Source organism: Oryctolagus cuniculus, chromosome 3 (genome assembly GCF_051225735.1).
Source record: "Oryctolagus cuniculus isolate XC-2025 breed Fujian yellow rabbit chromosome 3, ASM5122573v1, whole genome shotgun sequence".
Taxonomy (NCBI): domain Eukaryota; kingdom Metazoa; phylum Chordata; class Mammalia; order Lagomorpha; family Leporidae; genus Oryctolagus; species Oryctolagus cuniculus.
This window is the reverse complement of record NC_142869.1, coordinates 72576818-72602458: the sequence shown is the minus strand read 5'-3', so window position 1 is coordinate 72602458 and position 25641 is coordinate 72576818. Positions and strand designations below refer to the sequence as shown.

At 43.3% G+C, this 25641-nt stretch overlaps 1 protein-coding gene across 3 annotated transcripts in view; it reads left to right on the top strand.

Moving 5' to 3' along the window:
- The first annotated feature begins 1192 nt into the window (after nt 1–1192).
- The window catches only part of CERS6 (ceramide synthase 6), a 338155-nt gene continuing 313706 nt past the window's right edge, over nt 1193–25641 (top strand). For 2 of the 3 annotated variants that reach the window (XM_051848533.3, XM_017343213.4), the window contains exon 1: nt 1193–1973. In XM_051848533.3, coding sequence (XP_051704493.1) covers nt 1804–1973 — 170 coding nt within the window. In that variant the 5' untranslated portion in view covers nt 1193–1803. The remainder of the gene's footprint in view (nt 1974–25641) is intronic. The other variant, XM_089328244.1, reaches the window with a different exon arrangement.

Here is a 25641-nt window from a genome sequence, read left to right as displayed (position 1 = left end):
TTTGGAAGCCCAGGGAGGACTGTGAGGCAGAACTGAGCAACTGGGCCAAATGCTCCTGCTAGAAGTGCTGGGAACTTCTGTGGATGGCAGGTCCGTGTCCTCCCCAAATTCCTGTGTTGAAATCCTAACCTCCAAAGTGCTGGTATTGAAGAGGGAGCTGTTGGTTGGTCATTGGCTCAAAGAGAAAGAGCCTTCATGAATGGGGTAGTGCTCCTTTCAGAAGAAACAAGCAAGCTTGGGTCCTCTCTTTGCTCCCTGCCATGTGAAGAGACACATTGAGGAGACAGTCTCCTGCAAACCAGGAAGTGGGTCTTCACCAGACATCCAATATGGCAGCACCTTGATCTTGGACTTCTCAGCTTGCAGAAGTGTGACGTATAAATTTCTGTTGCTGGCAAGCTAAACTGCCTAAGAATGGAACCTTTGTGTTTAGTTGCACGCAGATCATTGGTGACCTCAAGCATTTTCAGTGTGCAGAGGAGGCAAATGCCCAAATTCTTTCGCAGACAACGAGGGGGAGAGAAACCAAATGCAACAGTATAGGCGATTCTTCCATTGTGCTTTAAAAAGGAGTGGTAACGGGAGTAGGAAGAGTAAGGAAACTGTGTGCCTTTGTGGGTTGGTGTGTGTGAGCGATTTAAACGCCCATTGGAAAGGTCTACTAGGACTTGCTGGTAGAATCAAACAGAAAAATCAATGGATGTGAGAAAACCGAACGAATAAAAGTAGCCACTGTGCTAGTGCACACATGGTTCCTGTATCAGAGGGGGAATAGATTGTGGGAGTGAAGGCGCCTGGGCTAGGCCTCACAGGCCTAACGCTTTAAGGTTTAGAATGCAAGTAGGAGAGTGGAGGCTCTGTCCTGAGCCACCTATCCACAATGGGGTCCAGCGGCATTTTCAGAGGGGTTAGTTGAGGGGACAGTTAGACAGAATGCTACAGTTACTCTCTCCAGCATCATGTTCATCAAATAGCAATTAAGCGCCTAATTTTTTATGCAAAATAGAGGGTCTTGGTCTCTGAGGAGCTGGTTTGATGAGACACAGTAGTGTAATGAGGCCGGAAGGTCAAAGCTGGGGGGAAGACAGGCGTGGGTTAGAAGCAGGAGGCGCTTGCCAAACCAACCTGCCCAGTTCCTGATTTCCCCCTGCTCTCCAAGCGCTGGAGTGGGGGATCCTTTCCTCCCATTTCTTCCTCTTTTGCCTCTCCACCCCCTACTTCTCCTTTTGCTGTCCTTTTTCACAGAAGGACTGGTGGTGAAGCCTCGGCCCCCACCTGCCTCCCCCTCCGCCGGGTCACCACTTCTGGGAGCCCTGAAACTCCAGTGCGGGAGTTCTGAGCATGTGCAAGCAAACCAGGGGGGGCTGGGGCGGACTTGGGGCGCCTGTTCCCGTCGTTGCCCTAAGCGCAAAGCGAGAGCGCGGGGAGCGCCAAGCGGACAGCACTCCTCCGAGCGGTGCTGCAGCGCCCAGGCGCAGCGGCTGCGCCCTGCTCCCCGGGCGTGGGCGAGCTGGCCGCGTGTGCCTGGCTGCTTGACGCGAGCACGAGCCAATCAGGGTGAGCGGCCTGGGCTGCCATGTGACGGGCGAGGCGGCCCCTCTCCCAGCCCGGCCAGAGGGAGGAGAGAACCGGGGCTCGCCGCGAGCCTTCGAGAGCAGCGGCCGCAGAGGAGGCGGCGGCAGCGGCAGCGGCAGCGGCGGCAGCACAGGCGTGGGGCCAGCCGGGCGCGCATCCCTGGGCGCCCTGCGCCGCGGAGAACTCGGTCGGTCGCGGGAGCCGCAGGACAGGAGTGGACAAAGCAAGATGGCAGGGATCTTAGCCTGGTTCTGGAACGAGAGGTTTTGGCTCCCGCACAATGTCACCTGGGCGGACCTGAAGAACACGGAGGAAGCCACCTTCCCGCAGGCTGAGGACCTCTATCTCGCCTTCCCCCTGGCTTTCTGCATCTTCATGGTGCGGCTCATCTTCGAGAGGTAAGAAGGGCAGGAGCACCTCCTCCCCTCCCCCTGCGCGCGCGCGCGTACACACACACACACACACACACACACACTCGCACACACATTCGCGCGCACACGCACACTCGCGTGCTCTGTGGCGCACGCCCCCGCGCCCTCGTTGCTCATGCCGCCCCCCTTCATGTTCGGGGAGGCGTTGTCTACCCCTCTGCCCTGCTCCCTTTCTGGGAGCCGGCGAGGGTCTGGTTTGCCTATCGATGCCCGTCGGAGCGCCCCGAGGGACCGCGGGTGGTTCGCGTGGACCCCCGCACTCCCTCTGGGCCCGGGTCGTCTCCTCTTGGCGCCTAGGGCAGGCGAACAAAGGTGAGCGGCGGCCGGCGGCGGGACGCGCCGCACTCCGCGGGGCTCGCCCCTCTGCACCGGCGCGGCGCGGCGCTGCGGGCTCGAGCTTCCCCGCCGGGGCTCGCAGCCACCCACCTGACAGCCAGGAACCTTTAGGACGCGCGGCCCGAAGGCGGAGAGATCGCTCACGCTTCCCACCCTTGGGCTCCGGCGCGCTGATTGTAGGCACCGTGCTTCGGGAGAATCCCCCAGGGACTCCTTGGCTTCTGGTCGCTCTGTGACTTCCACCCGTGACACTGCGTGCCGGGCCCATCGTCCCGAGAAATGGGTGACAATAGCATTGCAGGTCATCAGCGGTTTCTTTCGAAGAGAGTGTCTAACAGGAGGGGTGCACGTCCTGCAAAAACGGTGAATAGTCAAGTGGTAACTTAGTCATAAACTTTTTTTTAAGAACTAAAAAAATTAAAGAATTGTCACATAATTGTATAATTCTCGATTTGGTTAGATATCTCCACTGTGTCACCCACAAACTTGTGTTTCATTGAATCACCCCTAATCGCTGAACTAGATGTCCCCTGTCCTGCCTTCTCTGAGTGTTATTGAAAGAAAACCGAGACCGCAGCATGCAACTGAAAACAGTATCGCCTTCTCCTCCTTTCTCCCATACCCAATTCATCAATAAAGCTGGCTGTCTTACACAGCAAAGTTTACACTCCTTCTCTCACTTTCGTTCCACCTCTTCCCCACCCCCACCCCAATTCACATCGGTTTTGTTTCTTAAGCTTTTGGTCTGTTATCTTCTGCGCTGATTCTTTTTGCCCAAAACCACTATTGAGGATAACAGAATGTATCTTTGGTATCTTTTTTTTTTTTAATGCTGGAAATGGCAACAAAGCCTCATGGGAACAAAAAGTGCCTTTTGTTTAAGGAAGGTGTGTTTTTCAATGGGTAATACTGTTGCTTGAGAACTGTCAGCTGTTCCCATGCATAAATGGACAGGCACAAAGGAACAGTTTTATAGACCTTCTGTTTTAAAGTGATTGGAATCTCAGGCAGATAGGTCTTTGATCCTATCTAGTGTCAAGACGACTGTGAAAAAGTGGGTGTGTTTGCAGGTTTCGTGTTGCTCCTAGAGCAAATATTTGCGTACAGAAAATGTGAACTATCTAACCTTTCGGTCTCTCCAAAAACAAACGCATTCTGAAGAAGAGCACTGTGTAGGCGCTCCGCACACGACTGCTGAATGACTGATAGATTTTGGATGATCAACTCGGGCTGGATTTTTAGAGACCTAATGCATTTGAAAGGAGTGTTCAGTCTATATTTTGGAGAACAAAAACATGCCAGCCAATGATATGCCTGAAGAAGCTGCATTTTCCTGACACATTTCTTCTCTGTGCCGATTCTAGGCTATTTATTAGGTTGGGGGGAAAAAAAAAAGAAAAACTTATTGGAGAATGCAGATGGCTTTGTACTTAGACCCTCTCTGCCTTTAAAAAGTTGAACACTAGTAGTTGGAACATAGATGTTCATTTTGCCTCTTCCTTTGCCTGGTTCCATCACTTGACGTGCAGTTTTACACAAAGGGGTCATCTGCTTCTACTATCAGTCGCTGCAGATGTCCTCACAGTGATAATGTAAAGGATCGGTTGGTTTCCTTCATGCCATTGATTCAAGTAGAAATGACTTGGTGCACTGTATGGAATGTGACCGTTTATGATCAATTTTCACAGCCAAAACCCAGTGTGGCGCATGTACCACAGGAAGCTGCTGACTTTTGGAAGGGTGCCTACTCAGTTTTTCTTGTAGTGCTGACAGTCTTTCACCATTTTAGACAGAATCTCTATATCCTCTGAAAATGCTGGGGAATAGTGGTAATAGAATTAGTAGTTCTGCATCTGCTCCTCTTCTCAAACCTGGTGACACATTCTGGAATCCAGCCTAGGACAACCATCTCAAGTAGCGTCCACCAAGGACCTGAATCAGTTTAACCAAACCCACTATACTATTATTACTGATACAATTCTCATTAATCATCATGCTCAGTACCCTTTTAACCTGTTTTCTATTCCGTTTCTTTTGCAGTATGCTATGATGTGTACCATGATTTAAAGAAGCCTACCATAAGATGACATGCTTTTGTCATACAGTAATTCCTTCCAGATTCCGTTCCTTCTATGCTTCTATCGCCATTGACGTATTTTAAAGTTGAGAACCGTATCTAGGAAATAACTGATAATTAAAGGTCCTTATTGTTCAGTATACCAGGTTGACGAAGCCCTTGTTGAGGTTAAAATGCTGAATGTAAAGTTGTACTTTCTCGGTTTTATGTATTTCTCTCTATGAAGACAAACAACACTAAATGGACTGACTTGGCTTTGCCCAATTGAACAGCCCTGTCTTTTTATTTTCACTCCTGTGGTTGGAGTGACAGTGGAGGAACTGGTGGCCAGAATATGCCACTTAATGGCAGCATATGGACAGCAATATGGAAGCTCAGCATGGCTGGTGAAAAATAGAGCAGCCTAAGGTTAGTGACTTCTGGCTGAGACATTGGGTAGCCTAGAGCCTGGCGATTTTTAACATTGCCTGAATACTGAACTTAACTCTGGGTAGGGACTTAACGAGCCTCTGTAGGTACTACTTGATTGACAGAATAAAATGTCTGCTATTTTTTTTTAAAGAGCAACTGGATAGTTTTTTCTAGAATGAAAATTAACATATACCATTATTATATTATTGACTTGACAAAAATAAAATATCATTTAAAAATGGAACATTGCCGTCTGATGAGTTTTGTTGATATAGTGAGTTTTGTTGATATAACCGCGCTTGTGTAGGCACAGTTAACCATTCTCAGGCATGATAATAAATGCTTTTTGTGATCTCACTTTTTCAAAAATGTGTTTTGTTATGATATTCATTAGCGTGGAATTAAAGTTTTGCTGAATCCCTGTTTAGAAGTGAAAATTCTTGAGTTATTGTTTTAAAAGGTAACTTTAATGCCTTTTCTCCATGTGGTCCCAGGAGGGAGATGTAGAAGGTACTGATTGGGAATCATGACACTCAAGTGTGAGTCAAAACTCACTTCTTCTGGAGTAGCCTCCTAATTTCTCTTTGCTTATTTTCTCATTTATGCAGTGAAGCAAATGACTTTGGTAACCTAAGGTTGTTTCCACCCTCCCAATTCTCTGATTCCTGTGAGTCGTCTCTGAAGCTAACCAATTATTATCCCATGAAACTTTGAAGCAGGCAGAATGTCATGTTTTGGCAGGCAGAAATATGTCCCTCAGAATAAAGAGATTTTTTTCCCCATAGAAATATTCCAGTCAGTGGTTTTGTTTCTTGCATTTTTTCAATTGTGTTTTGAGTCAAATGAATCATTTAGGCTGTTATCACTTATGCTCCCAGAAGCTAAGGAATTTTGGGATAATCAGCAAAGAAGATTCTATTGAGAAAACAATTGCTTTTATGTAGACCCCGGAGTAGACCTGGCACCTTCTGGCACCTTTTGTGGCGACAGGGTGAGAAATGAATTGCTCTCAAAATGCCGAGCTGTGTGAGGAGTATCATCTGTCATGAGGCTGACACAGAACATTCTGACTTGGCTCGTTCAGCCCAAGAATGATCTCCTGCCCCCAAGACTTCAAAGAACAAGTGTCTCCATTGGGTCAGAGGCGAAGTCTGTCCCGGGGGCGTTTTCTTATGGATTTACTGTCTAATATCTTTGCCTGACCACAAGTCCGGAGTGAGACCCTCTATGGCAGTGCACAGAGAATGGAGGGCAAGGAAGGTGAAAGGAGAGGAGAGAGAAAGAGGCAGATGGAGGGAGCAGGGGAAGAGGAGGAGAGCAGTGAGTGACTGCCAGGGAAAAGTGGAGAATCCGGCAAAGTTCATTCCTGAAGGATGTTCCTTTAATGCACCTTGAAATGAATATATATTTTAAAACTATTTGAAAACAACTTGTATACAGAACTGTCTTTTCTCATGTAATCAGTACTAGATACTAAACTCTGTGAGAGTACTTCAAAAATTTTGTGTAAAAATGGAATTAAAAAATAGGTTTATTTTGGCACTCCCCCAAATTGAAATCCATACATAATTTTCTAAAACAAGGATTTCCGTGAACTTGTTGCAGGCCCCTTCATATAAGTGTGCCTTAGCTACCCTGTTAAATGATGGTGTGATTCAGATTAAAACTGTGGACACCTGCTCTGCCAGAGACAAGGGTTAGAAAGAAGAATTGGGGTCTACAAATAGGTTGCCTCTTATATTTTCTTACTGGAGTAGGATAGTTTGGTTCCATGAAGATTTTGTTGGAAAAAAATACCTAAAATCAAAGAGACAGTATTTAAGAGATGATATTTAAGGCATGATTTTAGTAGAGCATTGTCATCTAGCAAAATAAAAGGTTTATATTTGCAGGGTACAGTTAGTTCAGCTATTTTTAATAGGTTTATTTGTGAGTAAAGGGCTTAATTTTTAAAATTTATTTGAGAGTCAGAGTTACAGGGAGAGAGAGAGACAGAAAGGTCTTCCATCCTCTGTTTCACTCCTCAAATGGCTGGAGCTAAGCTGATCTGAAGCCAGGAGTCAGGAGCTTCTTCCGGGACTTCCACATGGGTGCAGGGGCCCAAGGACTTGGGCCATCTTCTACTGCTTTCCCAGGCCATAGCAGAGAGCTGGATCAGAAATGAAATAGCTGGGACTCGAACCAGTGCCCATATGGGATGCCTGGCACCACAGGTGGAGGCTTAGTCTACTGCACCACAGCGCTTGCCCCAAGACTTAATGTTAGTGATCTTAGACTGCTGTGGGAGTGTGTGAAATGACTTTAAACTATCACAAATGATTTAATGGGATCACATATTATGAATTGAACATGGAGTTCACTTATGTCTCCTCTAATGAGGATATCTGAATTCTCCATGGACAGAGTTATAGTTTTATCCTACATACATTTCTTGCTCATTTGTGAGGAACTTCATGAGTGGTTTCTCTTCTGTGATGGGAAGGGCAGGTGGCAGAGGAAGGAAAATGAGTTTCAGGTGAATTTCTTCCATCAGTACCCTAACCCCATGGCTTTGTCAGATCTCACTGCAGTTTCCTTAAATTTTCCTCATATACTTCATTCACCTGATTAAACCTTGTTGGTGAGCATTGAGATCCATGCCCACGTTGTAGATCAAAGGTTTTTGTACATTTCTTCCATTGTCACCGGGCAAAAGAAGATCTTCTGAAGCCATTGGTTATTTATTTTTTTTTATTTGACAGGTAGAGTTACAGACAGTGAGAGAGAGAGACAGATAGAAAGGTCTTCGTTTCGTTGGTTCACTCCCCAAATGGCTGCTATGGCTGGTGCTGTGCCGATCTGAAGCCGGGAGCCAGGTGCTTCTTCCTGGTCTCCCATGCAGGTGCAGGAGCCCAAACACTTGGGCCATCCTCCATTGCCCTCCCGGGCCACAGCAGAGAGCTGGACTGGAAGAGGAGCAACTGGGACTAGAACCCGGCGCCCATATGGGATGCTGGTGCTGCAGGCGGAGGATTAACCAAGTGAGCCAGGCGCCAGCCCAGCCATTAGTTTTTAACATCTTACAAAGTCAAGGCTCTCAAAATTATATTGTTCTTCCCCAGTTCATTTCTTAAACACTTTTGAGTCAGGATACTAGCCTTCCAGATTATGTTTGTTAGTTAACTAGTTGTGCCACTTAGTATTTTTAGGAACTATATGTTTTTAATTGATTTTCATATTTTTTTGAAAGACACACACACATGCACATATGCAGAAAAATATCTCACTCTCTAGTTCACTCTCCAAATGCTTGCAATAGTCAGAGCTGGACCAGGCAGAAGAAACCTGGGTGTTGTGGGTGGGTGCCAAGGACCCAACTACTGTAGCCATCATCTGCTATGCCCCCAGGGTGTGCATTAGCAGGAAACTGGAATTGGAAGCAGAGTGAGCACTTGAACCCTAGCATTCCAGTCCCATAGTTTTCTGGGAAATTTAGGCTATTTCCAGTTTATGCAAATGTCTGTCAATTCCTAATGATTTCATAAGGGATGTTTCCTAGAAATGACATTTCTATATCCCAGGGGATGAATATTTTAGAGGTCTTGGTAGATACCAATTGCCAAATCATTGTCCAGAAACATTACAGCTATTAGTACTTAGAATGCAAGTTATTGCCATTTGAGGCAACTTTTGCTTTGGAAGTTAAAAAAAATTTTTATAGCTATAAGGTGTTTTAAACTTGTTCATAATGAATTATTTCAAATATGTGTAATCATTTGTATTTCATTTTCTGTGGACTCATGTATATCCAGTTTTATTTGTGTGTGTGTGTGTGTGTGTTTTGTATGTTGTGTGGGAAAGTAGTGGCCTTTGGTTTTTTAATTTTTTTTTAAGCAGAATGGCTTTGTCTTGGTCTGTTTCTTTGGTCACATGTTTCTATTCTTATTTCTCTTAGCCTCTTGCCTCTCCCCTACAACTGAAGTCATCATCACCAGGGGAAGCTTTTCAGACTCTGCACATTCAAGGAAATGAGGAAGATGATATCCCTGCCTTTTAATGGAGAGGGAGACAGAAAGCATGGGCCAGGAGGGAGACCTATGTATCACGAATTCTTAAGTTCTTATACTGGGAAATTCAGAAATAGAGCCTAAAGTCCTTTATATTGCCTTTCTGAACTTTTGATTAAAGATGGTTCACTAGACTAATTGAAAATGCAGATCGAAAGCACAGTAAGATACAACTTTACATCTAATAGGATGCTGCTGTAGCACAATAAACAAAATAACAAGTGTTGGTGAGGATGTGGAGAAATTGGAATCCTTGTTCACTGCTGGTAGAAATGTCAGGTGTGGAAAACAGTTTGGGTGATGTGCAATTCCAGTTCTAGGTATATGGCCCAAATAATTGAGATCAGGGTCTTAAAGAGCTATTTGTATACCATGTTCATAGCAGCAGTATTCATGATAACCTAAAGGTAGAACCAACCCAGGTATTCACTCATAGGATATGTAGGTGTCCAGTGGAATATTACGCAGGTTGAAAAGGATGAATATTCTGCTACAGCATGGAAGAACCTTAAAGATGTGATGCTAATAAGCCAGTCACAGAGACGAGCATTGTGTGATTCCACTTATATGAGGCACCCAGAGCAGTCGGATTCATAGACACAGGAAGTGGAGTGGTGATTGCCAGGGATTAGAGGGTGGGGCGTTATTTCAGTTTCAGTTTTGCAAGATGAAAAGGTTTCTGGAGAGGGGCAGGGGTGATGATAGCACTGCCATGAGGCAAATGTGTTCAGTGCCCCTGAGCTGTACTCTTATAAATCATTAAAAGGGTAAGGATTTTTTTTTTGTGGTAATAAAAAATTGTAATAGAAGATTCACTAACTTTAAAATAAAGTCACTATTATAACTGACTTCATTTTTCTAGTTAAGAGCAAACATCCCAGTTCTCTTGATGTCAGTTCCATGAAGTGCTGTTTTATTAAATGCATGATTCCCTTTGGATCTAGGAGAGCCCCTCATCTTTCCAGAGTCAGGTGACATGGTTGGGTGGGAGGCGAGGGGTGACAGAAGGAAAGTTAAATCCAGAGTGTCTAAGTGTCCCGGGGCTCTTTTGGAAGGCACTTTAACTGAGCAGCTTACTTCAGTCCCATTTGTTCATATGGCAACTTAATAGCAGTGAACTGGGATATAGGGGAAAGGAGAGCAGAGTCTTTCTAAAAAGCATGTCAGAGTTTCAAGAGATCCCTGGGTTTAAAGTAAAGGCATCCTGAGGAGTTCACAGTGCCTGTAAAGCAAACCAGGGTAATAGAATAAAATTCTACCAAGGCGGGACCAGCGTTGTGGTGAAGCAGGTCAAGCTGCCTCCTGCAAAGCTGGCATCCCATATTGGAGTGTGGGTTCCAGTTTAAGCTGCTCAGATTCCATCCCTCTCTCCCAGGTAATGCACCTGAGAAAGCAGTGGCTGATGGCTCAAGTGCTTGGGCCCCTGCCACCATCTGGGAGACGAGGATGGAGTTCCTGGCTCCTGACTTCCCCTTGACCTAGCCTGGTTGTTGTGGCCATTTAGAGAGTGAACCAGTACATTAAATATTCTTTGTCTCTTCTCTGTCACTCTGCATTTCAAATATATAAATAAATATTTTAAAAAATTCTCCTAAGGCAAGAGGCCTAGGCTGCAGATAAATCCTGTGACGTTTTGGTGGGTTTATGCCAGCTTTGACCCTCTTCCATATCTCTCACTTTAATTTCATACATTTTATAAGTAGATGGTTTACATATTTGAATAGTTTGATTGTTTTCTCAAATTCTACATATTATAGTTGCAATCCAATTTTAAACTTTAGCAGGTACATAAGGTAGAACAGTAGGTTTTGAAACACATTAAAATTTATTTTCATTTTATTTGAAAGAGGGACAGAACTTTCTGGTTTTTGTTTGGTTACCTGCCTTCAGAATGGACTTGTTTTGGGCTGCTCTTGCATCCTCTTCCTACTTTTGCTTTTATTACCTTAGAATTGGATTGTAGGAGTTGTTTATGGCAAGGGTGAAATTAGAGACACACAAATGTTTTTAATTGCAGAAGGAATGCATTCCTTTACTAAGTAACCTTTTATACACAGTGACTTGGGAATAACATCGATTTGTGACTTGCCGTTATCTACATAAATGTCATGTCTTATCTCTGAGGTTTTTGGGTTACAAACCTATTGATGCTGTCTCAAAGCTGTCATTGAGAGTCTTTGTTCCTTCTGTTCTCCCTCCCAACTCACTCCTTCCTTCCTTCTCTCCTTTCCTACCATTCTCCTTTCCTCCCTCCTCCAACCTCTCCTCTCCCTCCTTCCCTCCCTTCATTCCGTCCTATTGTTAGTACAGATCCCATAAAGACACAGGGGAGTCTTGGGAGAAGAGATAGAGCATAGAGTTTAGAGTAGGGGCGGGATCAAAGAAAAGCATCTAAAATTTTGTCCAGAGACACAGTTTGGCAAGTATCAGAGTAAAAGCTGCCAGCTAGTCTAAGTGGCACTGTAGATCTAGCTTTAATAGATCACCATTTGTCAAAACAAAATAAAGTAACCTGGTGGTTTAAGAAGACTGGCAGTTTTGGACATGATAGCTTGAGTGAAGAAAATTGAGAAAGAAACAGTCAGTCACTTAAGCTTTATGGCAGTTAGGAAAATATGAGGGCTTTGTGTGCCAGTGGTGTGTATCTTTCAGCGCACGAGTAGACTTGATGGTGACAGTGCATTTTAATTTTTATTGTTTGTACATTTATTTCAATTAACTAGAAATGTGTATTGCTACCTAGAATTAAAAGAAAAGTGGGTAGTATATAAGAAAGATTATAGAACTTGGGTTTAAATCCAAATGCAGAAGACCATATACTCTTTGAAATTTGTGCTCTTGCTTATAAAATGGGGAATATACCTACTTTATAATATTGGAAGATGCCATGAGAAAATGTACTCAAAATGAAATCAACAATAATTGGCTCTTAAAAATAGATATTCTTTAAAAAATAACTGACACCGTAGTATAGTACCTAGCACCTACTGAGAGGTAACATTCTGTAATGTGATTTAATGTTTTGGGTGCACGTGTGGGAAGTGTGAGCTTTGGGGAGGGCGTGCAGCATATGGAGACAGTGAGACCTGTTTATATATCTGATCCTGGACCTGGAGGATTTACTTGTTCTGTTGAACAATACACATTTAGAATTTTAGACAGGCCTTGAAGCCCCAATCTCTTCAGCACTGTGCCTTTTCTTCTCAACTGTTAATAATGATGTGTATTGTGCACCAGGGATCTGCTTGTATTTGGTGGTAGAAAAGTATTTCTAATGGTGGAGTGTGTGTGGTTTTTGTTTTTGTTTGTTTGTTTGTTTTTGGACAGGCAGAGTGGACAGTGAGAGAGAGAGACAGAGAGAAAGGTCTTCCTTTACGGCTGGTTCACCCCCCAATGGCCGCTGCGGCCAGCGCACCGCGCTGATCTGAAGCCAGGAGCCAGGTGCTTCTCCTGGTCTCCCATGCGGGTGCAGGACCCAAGGACTTGGGCCATCCTCCACTACCTTCCCGGGCCACAGCAGAGAGCTGGACTGGAAGAGGAGTGACCAGGACAGAATCCAGCGCCCTGACCAGGATTAGAACCCAGTGTGCCATCACTGCAGGTGGAGGATTAGCCTATTGAGCTGCTGCGCTGGCCACTAATGGTGGAGTTTTAACAGGTGATGTGCACTGTGTGCCAGTCAAAGCCGGACACCTTCTGTGGAGTATGTGTGTTTGGAGGGAGCCCCTGAGAGAGGGATGGCGTTTTCTAGGGGAGCTGCCTTTCAGTGGAGTAGGCTTCCACAAATACCCCAGTCTACCTCCCCCCTGCAGTCTTGCCCTGATGATCCTTTCCATTGCATATAGTCTCAAGGGAAACTTGATTTGGGTATTCAACCTCTGATGATGGCCAACATCAAATTTGGTATTTCTGTTTGTTAAGACCTGCACTACATTCTGGCCCTGCCATTTATTAGCAGTCTAAGAGCAAATTTCTTAACCTCTCCAAGCTCAGTTGCCTTCCAAAACCCATTGGGTTTCTGCTAGGACTCAAATGAGATCATGCATATATTTTGTTTAGGGCAATGCCTAGCTTATTCAAGTAATGTAACTTGCTATTCAGGTTTACTCAAGACATGTTCAGGGTTATTCAAGGCATACACACACACACTCAGTGTTTGTTGGAACTCTGATTTGTAGAAACAAGACCTGATTGCTATTACCTGTATATCATGAACATGCATGATAGACTTCATTCCTGAACGACAGACCCCATTCTCACTGCTGAGGGTTGTCACTGCAGTCATTTGAGATTTATTTTCTGTTCTCTCTCCTCTCCTCTCCCATTTTTCCTCCAAAGAAGATTCTGATTCTTCCAGTTATAAATGGCAGAAAACAACCCCAGCTTCTCAGGGAACAGCTGTGCCTTGTCTAGCTTATACTCATATGATGTACTTTGCTGGGATTGTATGTTAACATTTAGATAGCTCAGAAACAGTTTTTCTAGTAAGAGCCTCTTAGAAAGAGGAAAGCCTTGAGATGGACATTTATTGATTTCTTTCAGAATTTTAAACCTATGGATTATCTTAATTGAATCCTGAAGAAAAAAAGTCTAGTGGCATTGGGATCATATTAATGAAAATGCAAACATTCAAAATTAGCTGAAATGGGGCTGGCATGGTGGTGCAGTGGATCAAGCCACAGCCTTCAGTGCTGGCATCCCATATTGGCATGCTGGTTGGAGTCCTGGCTGTTCTGCTTCCAGCCCAACTTCCTGCTGATGCACCCGGGAGGCAGCAGATGATGGCTCAAGTACTTGAGTTCATGCTACCCGCGTGGGAGACCAGTATGGAGTTCCTGGCTCTTGGCTTTGGACTGGTCCAGACCTGTCTGTTGCAGACATTTGAGGAATGAACCAGCAGATGAAAGATATTTCTCTCTCTCTCTGTCTCTCTCTCCCCACCCTCCCCCTGTCATTGCTCTACCTTTCAAAATAAATATTTAAAAGAACCCCCAAAAAACAAGTTTAGCTGAAAATATTACATTTATAATTTTTTCTCAAGAGAAACAGATACTCATCCTTGAATCTGAACGTCATTGGTGTTCATGTGGCTAACCCAAGTGGGACCAAATTAGTTCAAAGGGATTTAGACTTGCTTTCACCTATAAGCATTTCTCCAGCTCTGCATAGTTTCATATCATTTGTACATTTTTTAAATCCTTTTTTTAAAGTCACTGATGAAGGCATCTTAGGGTGGTTATCTTTTGAAAGAGGAAGTAAGCCAAAGATGAAACCACAATCTGTAGAATGGCAGATTACCAAAAATTGCCTCTACATAATGCAGTCATAATCTTAATAGTCATAGACTTTCTACTTAGAAAAGAAATTGAAACTTACTCATTCAAAAATATCACGGGTCAGACAACAGGGTGTTCGGAAGTGGAGGTGGTGCTGGGGACAGTGGGCCGTGGGTGCATGCACAGGAGGGTATTCCTGCAGCTGGTTTTTATAAAAACAATAATATTGACTAACTGTCGGGCTGCTTTTTTATTAGCACCATGTGAAGCCAATTCTCACAGAATTGATAGCAGTGATAAATAGTCCTCCCCACCAGGGCACACTGCTCCTAGCAACCTCCCTCCCTCTCTGGAACACCACCTGCCATTCACTGTTTTAAAGCGCAAGTAATCTCAAGACTATACTTGGAGCAATAACTGGAAGAAGTAAAAATGTCCTGCCTCCGCTTCATGCGTTGAGATGCTGAAGCCTGGAGAGATGCAGTGACTTGCCCTCTGCCAGCCACTCAGGTCCTGGCAGAGCCTTGCCTGCAAGCGAACCCCCAGCCACTGCCCCTGGAGAGTGACTTTGTCCAGGGAAAACAGGAACGGTTGGTCACCCCATGAAGCCCAGGCTGGTCACCAGCCAAAGGCATTTCACAGTAAAAACAGCTGCTCTGCCTCTTCCGAAGCGTGACTTAAGGTGGTTGCTGGAAACGGCTTCCTAGTGATTGAGGTGTGTAATCCCCACCTCTACCCCCACCCCATGTATGCACTACAGTTCTTGGCTTTTTATAAAGGTGATCAAAGGGCTCCCGGTTAAGTATGGGTCGGAGCTCCTGAGGGCAGAGCTCATCCTGCCAGTGTGCAGGGCCCACTCTTGGGGAGCGAATTCCTCCTTAGTGTGTTTATGCTCTGCTCCTGAAATGGTCCACTTTTTGCTTTCCTCCTCCTTTCACCCTAGCGTGCGTGCAGTCTCGTTTGTTAAGCACTCACATTGAAATGGCTGTTTGCAGAACAGTGAGGGCACTGGGGAGAGAGCAAAAATAGAAATGCAGGTGTTGATGGTTAACCTAACTTCTACGGAGGATCCAGGCCGTCGAGTGGTTTTGTTCTGGGTGTGTGGTTTATGTTCACGGGTTTGTTGAGTTTTGCAGTGTGTGAAGCTTGCTCTGGCTAATGTTAGGTACCTGTGGTTTACTTGAAAGGTTTGGCCTTGTGAAGTAGATGTGCAAGTGAACTCTGTCTTGGAGCTTAACAGGGAAGTGCTGAGAGATCCCAGCTGCTCTGAGGTTGCCCAGGAGCAGCTAGTCTTCAGCTGTGGGCCTCTAGGCAGGCAGGCAGGTCGGCCAGTGCCTGCACCTGTGCTGTGCCCCTACATCTCCCCACCCCCACCCCCTGCCACATCTGGCACAGTGTCAGGCTGTGCAAGATTAAGTTGAGGGCAACTAACTACCATTTAGGATCACAGCTGCTGTTTGACTGTTGGATCCTGCTTGCCCACTGCTTTCATATCTTCTTCCCCACCTTGTTCAGAAATGACCCTGTCTTCAGTGGGTAAGTGGAATTCCCTGATTGAGAAAGAAATCTTCCTTACCTTTAGGCCCTGAGCCCTGGCTACCAGCTGTTCTGTTCTACTCATATTTCCTAGGAGAGCAGTGGGTTTGGTGCAGATCCACTTGGAAGGTTAGTTAATAACTTGCAGCTCAACTTTTAGTAACTTGTTGATGTCTAAAAATATGTAAAAAGTTATATGGACTGATGTTTTCAAAGATAACTGATTTTTGACTTGTTTTTAAAACATTTTATTTTTGTGTTTATTTATTTGAAAAGCAAAGAGAAAAAGAGATGAAGAAAGATCTTCTACCTGGTAGTTCACTCCCCAAATACCCATATCTGTCAGGACTGAGCCAGGTCACAGCCAGGAGCCGGGAACTCATTCAGTCTCCCATGTGAGTGGCAGGGCCCCAAGTATGTGAGCCAGGGTGTGCATTAGCAGGAAGCTGGATCCCTTATCTGTGGCACCACACTCCCACCCCTGGATCTGCTTTCTGATTAAAAAAGAAATAAATTTGGATTATTATGTTCCGTGATTTAAAACAACAGTTTCTTGATTGGCAGGTAGTGTCACCCTTTCTTACAGCTGAAGATGAGACAAATGTTTCATTCGAAACAGAACCAGGGGACCGGCATTGGGACCTCCACGTCCCACACTGGAGTGCTGCTTCAAGTCTGACTGCTCTGCTTCTGATCCAGCTCCCTGCTAATGCACCCAGGACAGCAGCAGCAGATGGCTCGAGTACTTTAGTACATGCCACCCATGTGGGAGACCGGGATAGAGTTCCTGGCCCAATACTGACTGTTGTGGCCATTTCTGGGGTTAACCAGCAAACAGAAGATCTGTCTATTGCTCTGCCTTGCAAATAAATAAATCTTTTAAAATAATAAACTACAAACGTGGAACTAAACCTGAGTAGACTTTCTCTTCATCATTCCTCATTACATTTTCCAGCAAATATCTAACCCTTTACTTTAGGGGTCAAATTAAGGAATTTCAAATCATCTAAAGGTCTTCTAAATTGGGTGTATTGGTAGAAACTTCCTACTGCCATATTTTAAAAGTTGATTTAAGAGTCCAGATGCTGCTGTGAATGAGAACTGCAAAAGTAAATAGTGTGTGATGATGTATTTTGGATGCCGACAACAGGTTATGCTTATCACTTCAGGTGAAGCCGTGTGTGGCCTTCTTGGTCCTGAGGCCCAGTGTTCAGATGGGGGTGGGGAACAAGAGAGAGAGGGAGAGGGAGGAGCAGAGGAAGGACACCAACCCACTCTCTGCCCTGTGCACACAACAAAAGGGAGCACAGAGTTCTGACTTTGGCTTTGCTCTTGATGAAACTCTGGTTCAGGCGTCATTGTACTCACATGGATGTTAGCTGTTAACCCCATCACTCAAATGTGTAACCATCAGTTGTGTAAGAAATGTTCATATGACATTGCTGGAAAAGTGTTTCATTTTTCTACACTAAACTTTTTATTCTGTATGTACAAAGGTATAGCTCCATGAATTCTCACAACAGTGAGTGTACTACATGTTCCTTAATAAGAACTCAGATCAAGGGAGCAGAATGTTAGTGGTACCCCGACAGATTGCTTCCTATTACGTTTTACACATTTATATAAGTTAAGGAAAATTTATTTGCAGTATGAAGGTGAAAGGCTTTATCTAGTCAACAAGAGACACCATAAAGTCTGAAAATTCTCCAAAACCTGAAACTTCTTGAGATTTTTAGATTAAGGATGCTCAGCTAATAGTCTCTGCCGATATCCAACATCCAAAACAAACAAACAAAACCAAAAAAAAATCCAAAACCTGAAACACTTTTGGTCCCCAGAACTTTGGATCAAGGAAAATCAACCTGCGTACTGTGTGAGGTCCCTGGTTTCTGATAAAAGAGAAGATGGGCTCAGGGACTTGTCACTAACAGGAGCTTCTTTCTTCTCTTTGTGTTAAGTTTATACACGCTTAGATGTGTGTGTGTGTGTGTGTGTGTGCATGCACACTTGTGTTATAAATCCGATTAGCATTTTTTTTTTTTTATTTTTTTTTTTGACAGGCAGAGTGGATAGTGAGAGAGAGAGAGACAGAGAGAAAGGTCTTCCTTTGCCGTTGGTTCACCCTCCAATGGCCGCCGCGGCCAGCGCGCTGCGGCCGGCGCACCGCGCTGATCCGATGGCAGGAGCCAGGAGCCAGGTGCTTTTCCTGGTCTCCCATGGGGTGCAGGGCCCAAGCACCTGGGCCATCCTCCACTGCACTCCCTGGCCACAGCAGAGAGCTGGCCTGGAAGAGGGGCAACCGGGACAGAATCCGGTGCCCCAACCGGGACTAGAACCCGGTGTGCCGGCGCCGCTAGGCAGAGGATTAGCCTAGTGAGCCGCGGCGCCGGCTCCGATTAGCATTTAATGATCAAATTTAATAAATTGTTTAGAAAGGGGTGGGAAGAGGATGTGAGAACATTAGAAAGTGAGTGGGGAAAGAAACTGCAGCCAGGGCACCCATTTTCCTTCTCATCTAATTCCTGTAGTGGGATTGTTTTATAAGGATAGTGAAGGGACAACAGTACACCATTTTTACAATTTAAAAAATAAATTAAGATTACTAAGCAGGAGACAGGTATATAAATTTGTTGACATTTCTGAAGGTAGATGTTTTAACACAAGTCATGCTTTGAGACAGAGGAATTAAAGCTACCATATATTTTGGATTTGAAAAAGCCAGGTATTTTGACTTTAGAATGTTTGTTTTGAAAATACTGTAAGACTTACAGAGCTTTACATCTTAAAAACTGTATTCATCTTAAAATGATATGTCTTTTTTTTAAAGATTTATTTATTTGAAAGTCAGAGTTACACAGAGAGAGGAGAGGCAGACAGAGAGATAGAGAGGGGTCTTCCATCCGATGGTTCACTCCCCAGTTGGCTGCAACGGCCAGAGCTGTGCCAGTCTGAAGCCAGGAGCCAGGAGCTTCTTCCAGATCTGTCACGTGGGTGCAGGGGCCCAAGGACTTGGGCCATCTTCACTGCTTTCCCAGGCCATAGCAGAGAGTTGGATGGAAAGTGGAGCAGCCGGGTCTTGAACTGGCACCCAAAGGGGATGCCGGCGCTTCAAGCCAGGGCGTTAACCTGCTGTGCCACAGCTCTGGCCCCCAAAAGGTTATATCTTCTAATCTCTCTTATTTAAGAAAAGTTTTCTGTTCTGTCTTTGGATGTAGCCTCAATTCCATTTGTTATCTTTTCCTATTCAAGAGGTTCAATTATACATATATCATTTCTTTTGTCTTCCATTCATGTCCAACATCTTCTCATAATCATTTTTAATATTATTGATTTTTTCACATGGTTTATTCATTTCCTCACACCTAACTACCACATGTCTTTTCAGTCATGTTTATTCTTTTTTCTATTTCTCTTAACACTTCTGTGTCTTCTAAAAATCTTTCCCTTCTGTTGCACTTTTATTACTGGATCTTTTTGTATTTTATCATCACTTTTCTGAACCCTGCTATCCATTCTTTAATCGTTTTTTTTAATATTAATCATATGCCCTGCAATTTTTCAGAAAAATTCATGCATTCCTTCATTACTGAGGGTAATTTAGTTTCTACTTATTATTTGTATTTTTATGTATAGTCTAACTATGTATTTTTAGATATAGGCTTTGCAGGCTCCTACCCAGGCCTTCTAATCAAATCAACAGAAAATATTGGATCACTTTCTGCTTATTCAAAGAGGGCATCATTAAATCAACTTGTAAAAATCTGTTGGTTTTGGACTCATGGAATGATAGAATGGTTTTCCTTAAAAGTAATATATTTAATTGATAAAATCTTCAGTGTTCTATGATTTCCATTTTGTAGGAATCTTAAAGTGTTCAGATTGCTTTAACACGGGAACACTGAGGTACAGAATTTTCAGAGCTTTTTTGATACCTGTGAGGATTATAACTTTTCTTCCAAATTACGCCTGTTAGTGAGTTTTTCACACTAGTTTTAAGCAGAAATTTTGGTCTCTTTCAGTTTTCTTGGAAATTCAATGTTGAGGTTTAATGACTTTCTTGGTGAATTTTTGTGTTTTTTTTTTTCAGTGATAACCATTTGTTAATTTCTAGTGTATTGATTTTATTTTGTGGATTTACTTATGTATCTATTTGAGAGACAGACAGACAGACATGCTCCAATCCACTATTTCACTCCTTGAATGCCAGAAATGGCCCTATCTGCAACCAAAGCCAGGAGCTGGGAACTGAATCCAGGTGGCAGGGACTTGGTTACTTGAGTTGTCACTATCACCTTCCAGGACCTTCATTAGTAAGAAGCTGGAGTCAGGAGCCAAATCCAAGGATCAGATGCAGGTGCTCCAGTGTGGGAGATGGATGTTCAACTGATGTCTAAATGCCCACACCTGATTTGTGGATTTAAAATTATTTCAATGTGTAATGTTGATAATGCCACAAAAATATTTGGGACACTTCGGACATATAAAGTTATAAAGCCTCTTTGTCCATTTAGAAATGTCAGTTAAAAAGTACCTAAGATTATATGTCTATAATCTCATAGGGAAACTCCCAATGCAGAAGAAATTCTCCATTTTAATTGTTTCATCCATCCCACTTTCTTCCCTAAATGTGACCAGAACTGAAATTATCCAGGCATAGTTTTTTCATAAAACTCATTTACATGAATTATTTGAAGATCTGATTTCAAATGTGGATTTCAAAATTTTTACACCAAAATAAACTTTACCTTTTAAAAAATACTTACTGGAGAGGCAGAGAGAGAGAGAGAGAGAGAGAGAAGAGAGCGAGTGCTCCCATCTGCAGGTTTGCTTCCCAGATACCTTCTAGGGCTAGGACTGAGCCAGCTGTGCTGGAGCCATGAGCTAGGAACTCAATCCAGGTCCCCTGCATGGGTGACACTGATCCAACAACTGCTTGAACCATCACCTGCTGCCTCCCAGGGTCTGCTTTAGTGGGAAGCTGGAATCGGTAGGCAGAGCCAGGGCCAAATCCCAGGCACTCTAATGTAGGATGTGGATATCTTAACCTGAATTGTAACTGTTAGGCCAAATGCCTTCCCCTGAACTTACCTTTTAATTCATTTCCCCATGGGCTTTTTTGAATCACCCTCATGTATGTACACATACACATATAATGTGAGATATAGATGTCTCTTTGAGAATTTTTCAGTGCACTTACCTACATATATATTTCCCTGTTGATGTATTTTAATACAAAGTTTCCTGAAAATATGAATGATTTACTCTAATTCCTATTGTAAAGGTTGCTTTATTTTCACCTAATGTCATGTCTTGAAGATTTTCCCCATGTGAGTAAACATCAAACCACTTTATTCTTTTTAATATGTTAGCACAGTATCCTGTCACTGGGTTGTCTTACAGTTCATTAAACTACTTCTTTATACATGCTGTTGGGAACAAGTACTATAACTCAATTCTTGTACAGACCTCTCTACTTAGGTGTGTTTCTGTAAACTAACATATACAAGTAAAATTGCTGCATCAGAGGATATGTGAGTTAACATTTTCCTAAATGCTGTCAAAACTTTTCAAGAAAAATTACACCGACTACCCCTGCCAACGCTGTATGAGAAAACCCATTCTTCATGTCCTCCCCCTCTTGCTGCAATTTGATGTAATTTGACAAGCTGTCTTAACCTATAAAGCAAGTAGCTGTTTAACATGGTGGCTTGTCCAAAGAACAGAAAGATGGGGCTCCAGCCAAGAAGGAAACTTAATAATATTTGCCATGAAGAGACATTTTGCCACTCTTTCTTGACCTGGGAAATAGGAATAATAGTCTTCTTTTTTAAAGATTTTATTTATTTATTTAAGGGATAGAGTTACAGATAGGGAGAGACAGAAAGGTCTTCCATCTGTTGGTTCACTCTCCAGGTGGCTGCAATGACTGGCGCTGTGCCACTCTGAAGCCAGGAGCCAGGTGCTTCTTTCCTGGACTCCCATGCCGGTGCAGGGGCCCAAGCACTTGGGCCATCCTCTACTGCTTTCCCAGGCCAGAGCAGAGGGCTGGATTGGAAGAAGAGCAGCCAGGACTAGAAGTGGCACCCATATGGGATGCCGGTGCCGCAGGTGGAGGATTAACCTATTGCGCCACGGCTCGGGCCCCGAAATAATAGTCTGCAAATGTAATGAGAAATCCATTTAAGTTTATAGTTTTGAACCTTGCAATATCTAAAGCATCTATTTAACAACCACGTCTTAGACATTTACACCTTTTCCAGTTCATTGCCTTGGGTTACTTATGTAAGAGGAATGGTGAATGTTTTGTTACATTCTTTTATAATGAAAGTCATAAGTATACTGAATGTTATTATCTTGTGTAAGAAATAATGAATGAAGATTCTCTCTCCTTTTGTGGGATTTCCTAGTAGTTTGTTTTCATAGTAGTTACAAGGTAACTATTCTGATGCTAGAAACATTTCAATTCAACATGTTAGCAAGTAACAACCAAGATTCAGCACTACTCAAGAGAAGGCTTTAAACCTAGAACTATCTTTCAGGACAGCTGGCTGCCCACCCTCTTCCAGCCCCCATATTATCTAATATCTTTCTGCTAGGGAAAAGTGATATTCTTGTATTTGTAAGATGGCATGCATTAAACTTTTGTGATCTTTATGAAGATGTTTAAATATAGGGAAAAGCTAAAAGAGTAATGCCAGGAACACTAGATTCCTACCACCTGAATTCAGTGATTAACATTTTTCCATGTTTTTTCATCTTTTTCTGGTACCATGCAAAGTAAACTGCAGATACTATGACACATAGCCCTTGAGTGCTTGACATACATCTGTTCTCTAAAAGTAAAGATATTCTAGTGTGGCTCTGAGAGAGAGAAGGAGAGAGAGAAAGAGAGAGAGAAGGAGAGAGAGAAAGAGAGAGAGAGGGAAAGAGAGAGAGAATCTCATTTCCTAAATGCCCCAAACAGGCAAGGCTGGACCAAGCTGAAGCCAGGAGCCAGTAACTCCATCTGGGTCTTCCACATGTGTGGTAGAGGCCCAAGTATTTGAACTGTCACCTGCTGCCTCCCAAGGTGCACATTAGCAGGAAGCTGACATCGGCAGCAGAGCTGGGGTTTGAACCCAGGCACAAACAGTAACTTTTTGAAAATGAATTTTGTATTATGGATGTTTTTCTTTTTGAAATATATAACTTCAAAGCAGAAAAAAATTTGTTGCTTATGGATTTGGTAAAAATGTAAGGTAAAAACCAAAAATTTAGACTCACTGATTATATTTAATGGGTGAATTAAAAAATGAGTCTGTCAGTAATACTTTAATGAAAAATAGGGGATTATATGCAGTATTTTGGTTGTTACTACATGGAATTTGTGTTCAAAATTTGAACTGAGAGACTTTTTTTTTTTTTAAAGATTATTCATTTATTTGAAAGAGTTACAGAGAGAGAAGGAGAAACAGAGATATCTTCCATGCACTGTTTCACTCCCTGTATGGCCAAAATGGCCAGGGCTGGGCCAAGCTTTTTAGGAGCTTCTTCTGGGTCTCCCACAGTGGTGGCAGGGTCCCAAGCACTTGGGCCATCTTTTGCTGCTTTTCCCAGGCTATTAATATGGAGGTGGATTAGAAGTGGAACAGCCAGGACAAGAACCAGTGCCATATGAGATGCTTACATCACAAGTGGCTTTACCTGCTAATCTACACTGCGAGACTGTAAGCTTATAAGAAGTAGCTAAATACTTGTTCATTAATATTATTTCTTGGCTTTATAAAATCAGTATAAAACACATTGGTTCATAAATCAGTCTGTGAGGCTCATTTGCATCAGGCAAACCTTTCTCAAGGTTATTGCTCCTGCCCCTGGTATGGTCTTGTTTATGCCTCTGTGGGTCATACTTGGTCTTGCAGCATGGTGGTGTCAAGGCTGTAATTCAGACATTTGTTAATGTGGAGTGCATTACTCTCTCAGATTCAGGTTAGTGCTCACTATTCCTAGTAACAAAGCTTAAGGCAATGAATTAAGAAGGGTTTAAATTTACATTAAATAAGTGGTCACAGTAGGAGTTTCAGAGTTAAAAAAATTGTAAACCAAAATGAACTTGCTTTATTATTCTTCCTGTTTTGCAAGTATGGAAGGAAAGAGCAGCAAAAGAGGTTAGCTTATTGTATTAGCTTTTTGTCACTATAATGAATACCTGGGGCAGGCTTCTTAGAAATAAATGAGGTTTATATAGCTCACAAGAGCATGGTGCAGGCATGAGTTCAGCCCTGGTGAACTTGACTGCATCACATGATAATGGTTGGCAGTGGTGGGAGTGAAGCCCGAGACTGGGAGGCGCCAGGCTCAGGCTTTTATGACAATCCTCTGCTCAAACTACCAAGGTGTCACATGAGGGCCCCCAATGACCACCCACCAGGCACCATCTCTGAAAGACCCCCCCACCTCAGCAGGGCACAATGAGGGCTGAGCTCCCAACACATGGACCCTAGAGGGACAAACCAGATCCACAGCATAGCATCCGTAAAGACGGAGAAAGCTCAAACCAATTTTTGAGCAGATAAAGGGATCATAGCCCCCAACCATTGCCTTAACTGTGCTGTTCTCTGATGTCTTTTTGTTCTTACTGTCAGTTATCATCACCAGGCCTTGTGTAATTCTTGGGAAGGAAAACTGATAAAAATATTTAAAAAAATCAACTCACACATGTTGCCTAGGGATAGTAGGGGCCGGCACTGTAGCATAGCGGGCAAAAGCTGCTGCCTATAGCGCCAGCATCCCATATAGGCACCAGTTCAAGTCCCAGCTGCTCCGCTTCTGATCCAGCTCTCTGTTATGGCTTGGGAAAGCAGTAGAAAATGGCCCAGGTCCTTGGGCCCCTGCACCCGCGTGAGAGACCCAGAAGAAGCTCCTGGCCTCAGATTGACCCAGCTCCAGCTGTTGTGGCCATTTGGGGAGTGAACCAGAGGTTGGAGGACCTCTCTGTAACTCTGCCTTTCAAATAAATAAAGAAGTGCTCCAAACTTTTGAAAAAAATATAGGGGGCGTATATAATGAAAAATAAAACTCTCTCCTGAGAGGCAACCATGTGCAGCTGTTTTGCATATCCAAGCATTTGTCTTGGTCAGTTTGGGATGCTGTAACAATATGCCGTAGATTGGGTAGCTTCAGTAACAGTTGTTTTGGGCCAAGAAGACCAAGATCAAGGCAGTAGCAGATCCAGGGTCAGGTGATGGTCCTCTTCCTGTAAGGGAGGAAGGCACAGGCTCCATGTTTATCTTCTAGTTACCTTCAGGGTCCTGCCTCATCGTATTACCACACTGGGGATTTAGACTTCAGCATTTTAATTTTGGGAGCCCACAAACTTTCAGTCCCTAGCAATATACATCCCCCCATGCACTTCATTTAGCACAAACTCTGTGTGTTCTTCTCTCTTTTGTTTTTTCACTTAATATATTTTGAATGTCATTTGCATGTAAAAGTTCACATGTGAATTTTTTTCTTATAAATGGTTTAGTTGAATTTTAACATGTTATTTATATGTGATATAGCATATATAGTACAGTAAAGTAGTTATCATAATTTATCTGGCCACTCTCAGGGAATCTTTAGGTCATTTCCAATCACATTCTAGTAAAAAGCAATATCACAATGGCTATTTTTGTACATGTATCTTGTTTATATGTGAATTACTTTAGGTAAATTCCCATTAGTGTGAAGGTGCTGGGTCACCTTCAAATCTGATAGAGGGCGCCGGATTTTTCTCCTAGGGGTTGCATCTGTTTGTATTTCCACTGACTGTGAAAATGATATTTTAATTTACTTTTATTTAATTTGCTTCAAGTTTCAGCACATTTGCATATTTTAAAACCACTTATAGTTAATCTTAGAATTATTGATGCTTTTACCTCTTTGAGAATGTTTTATAAAGGGTGTAAAAACAAAAGAATTTGCTGTTTTTT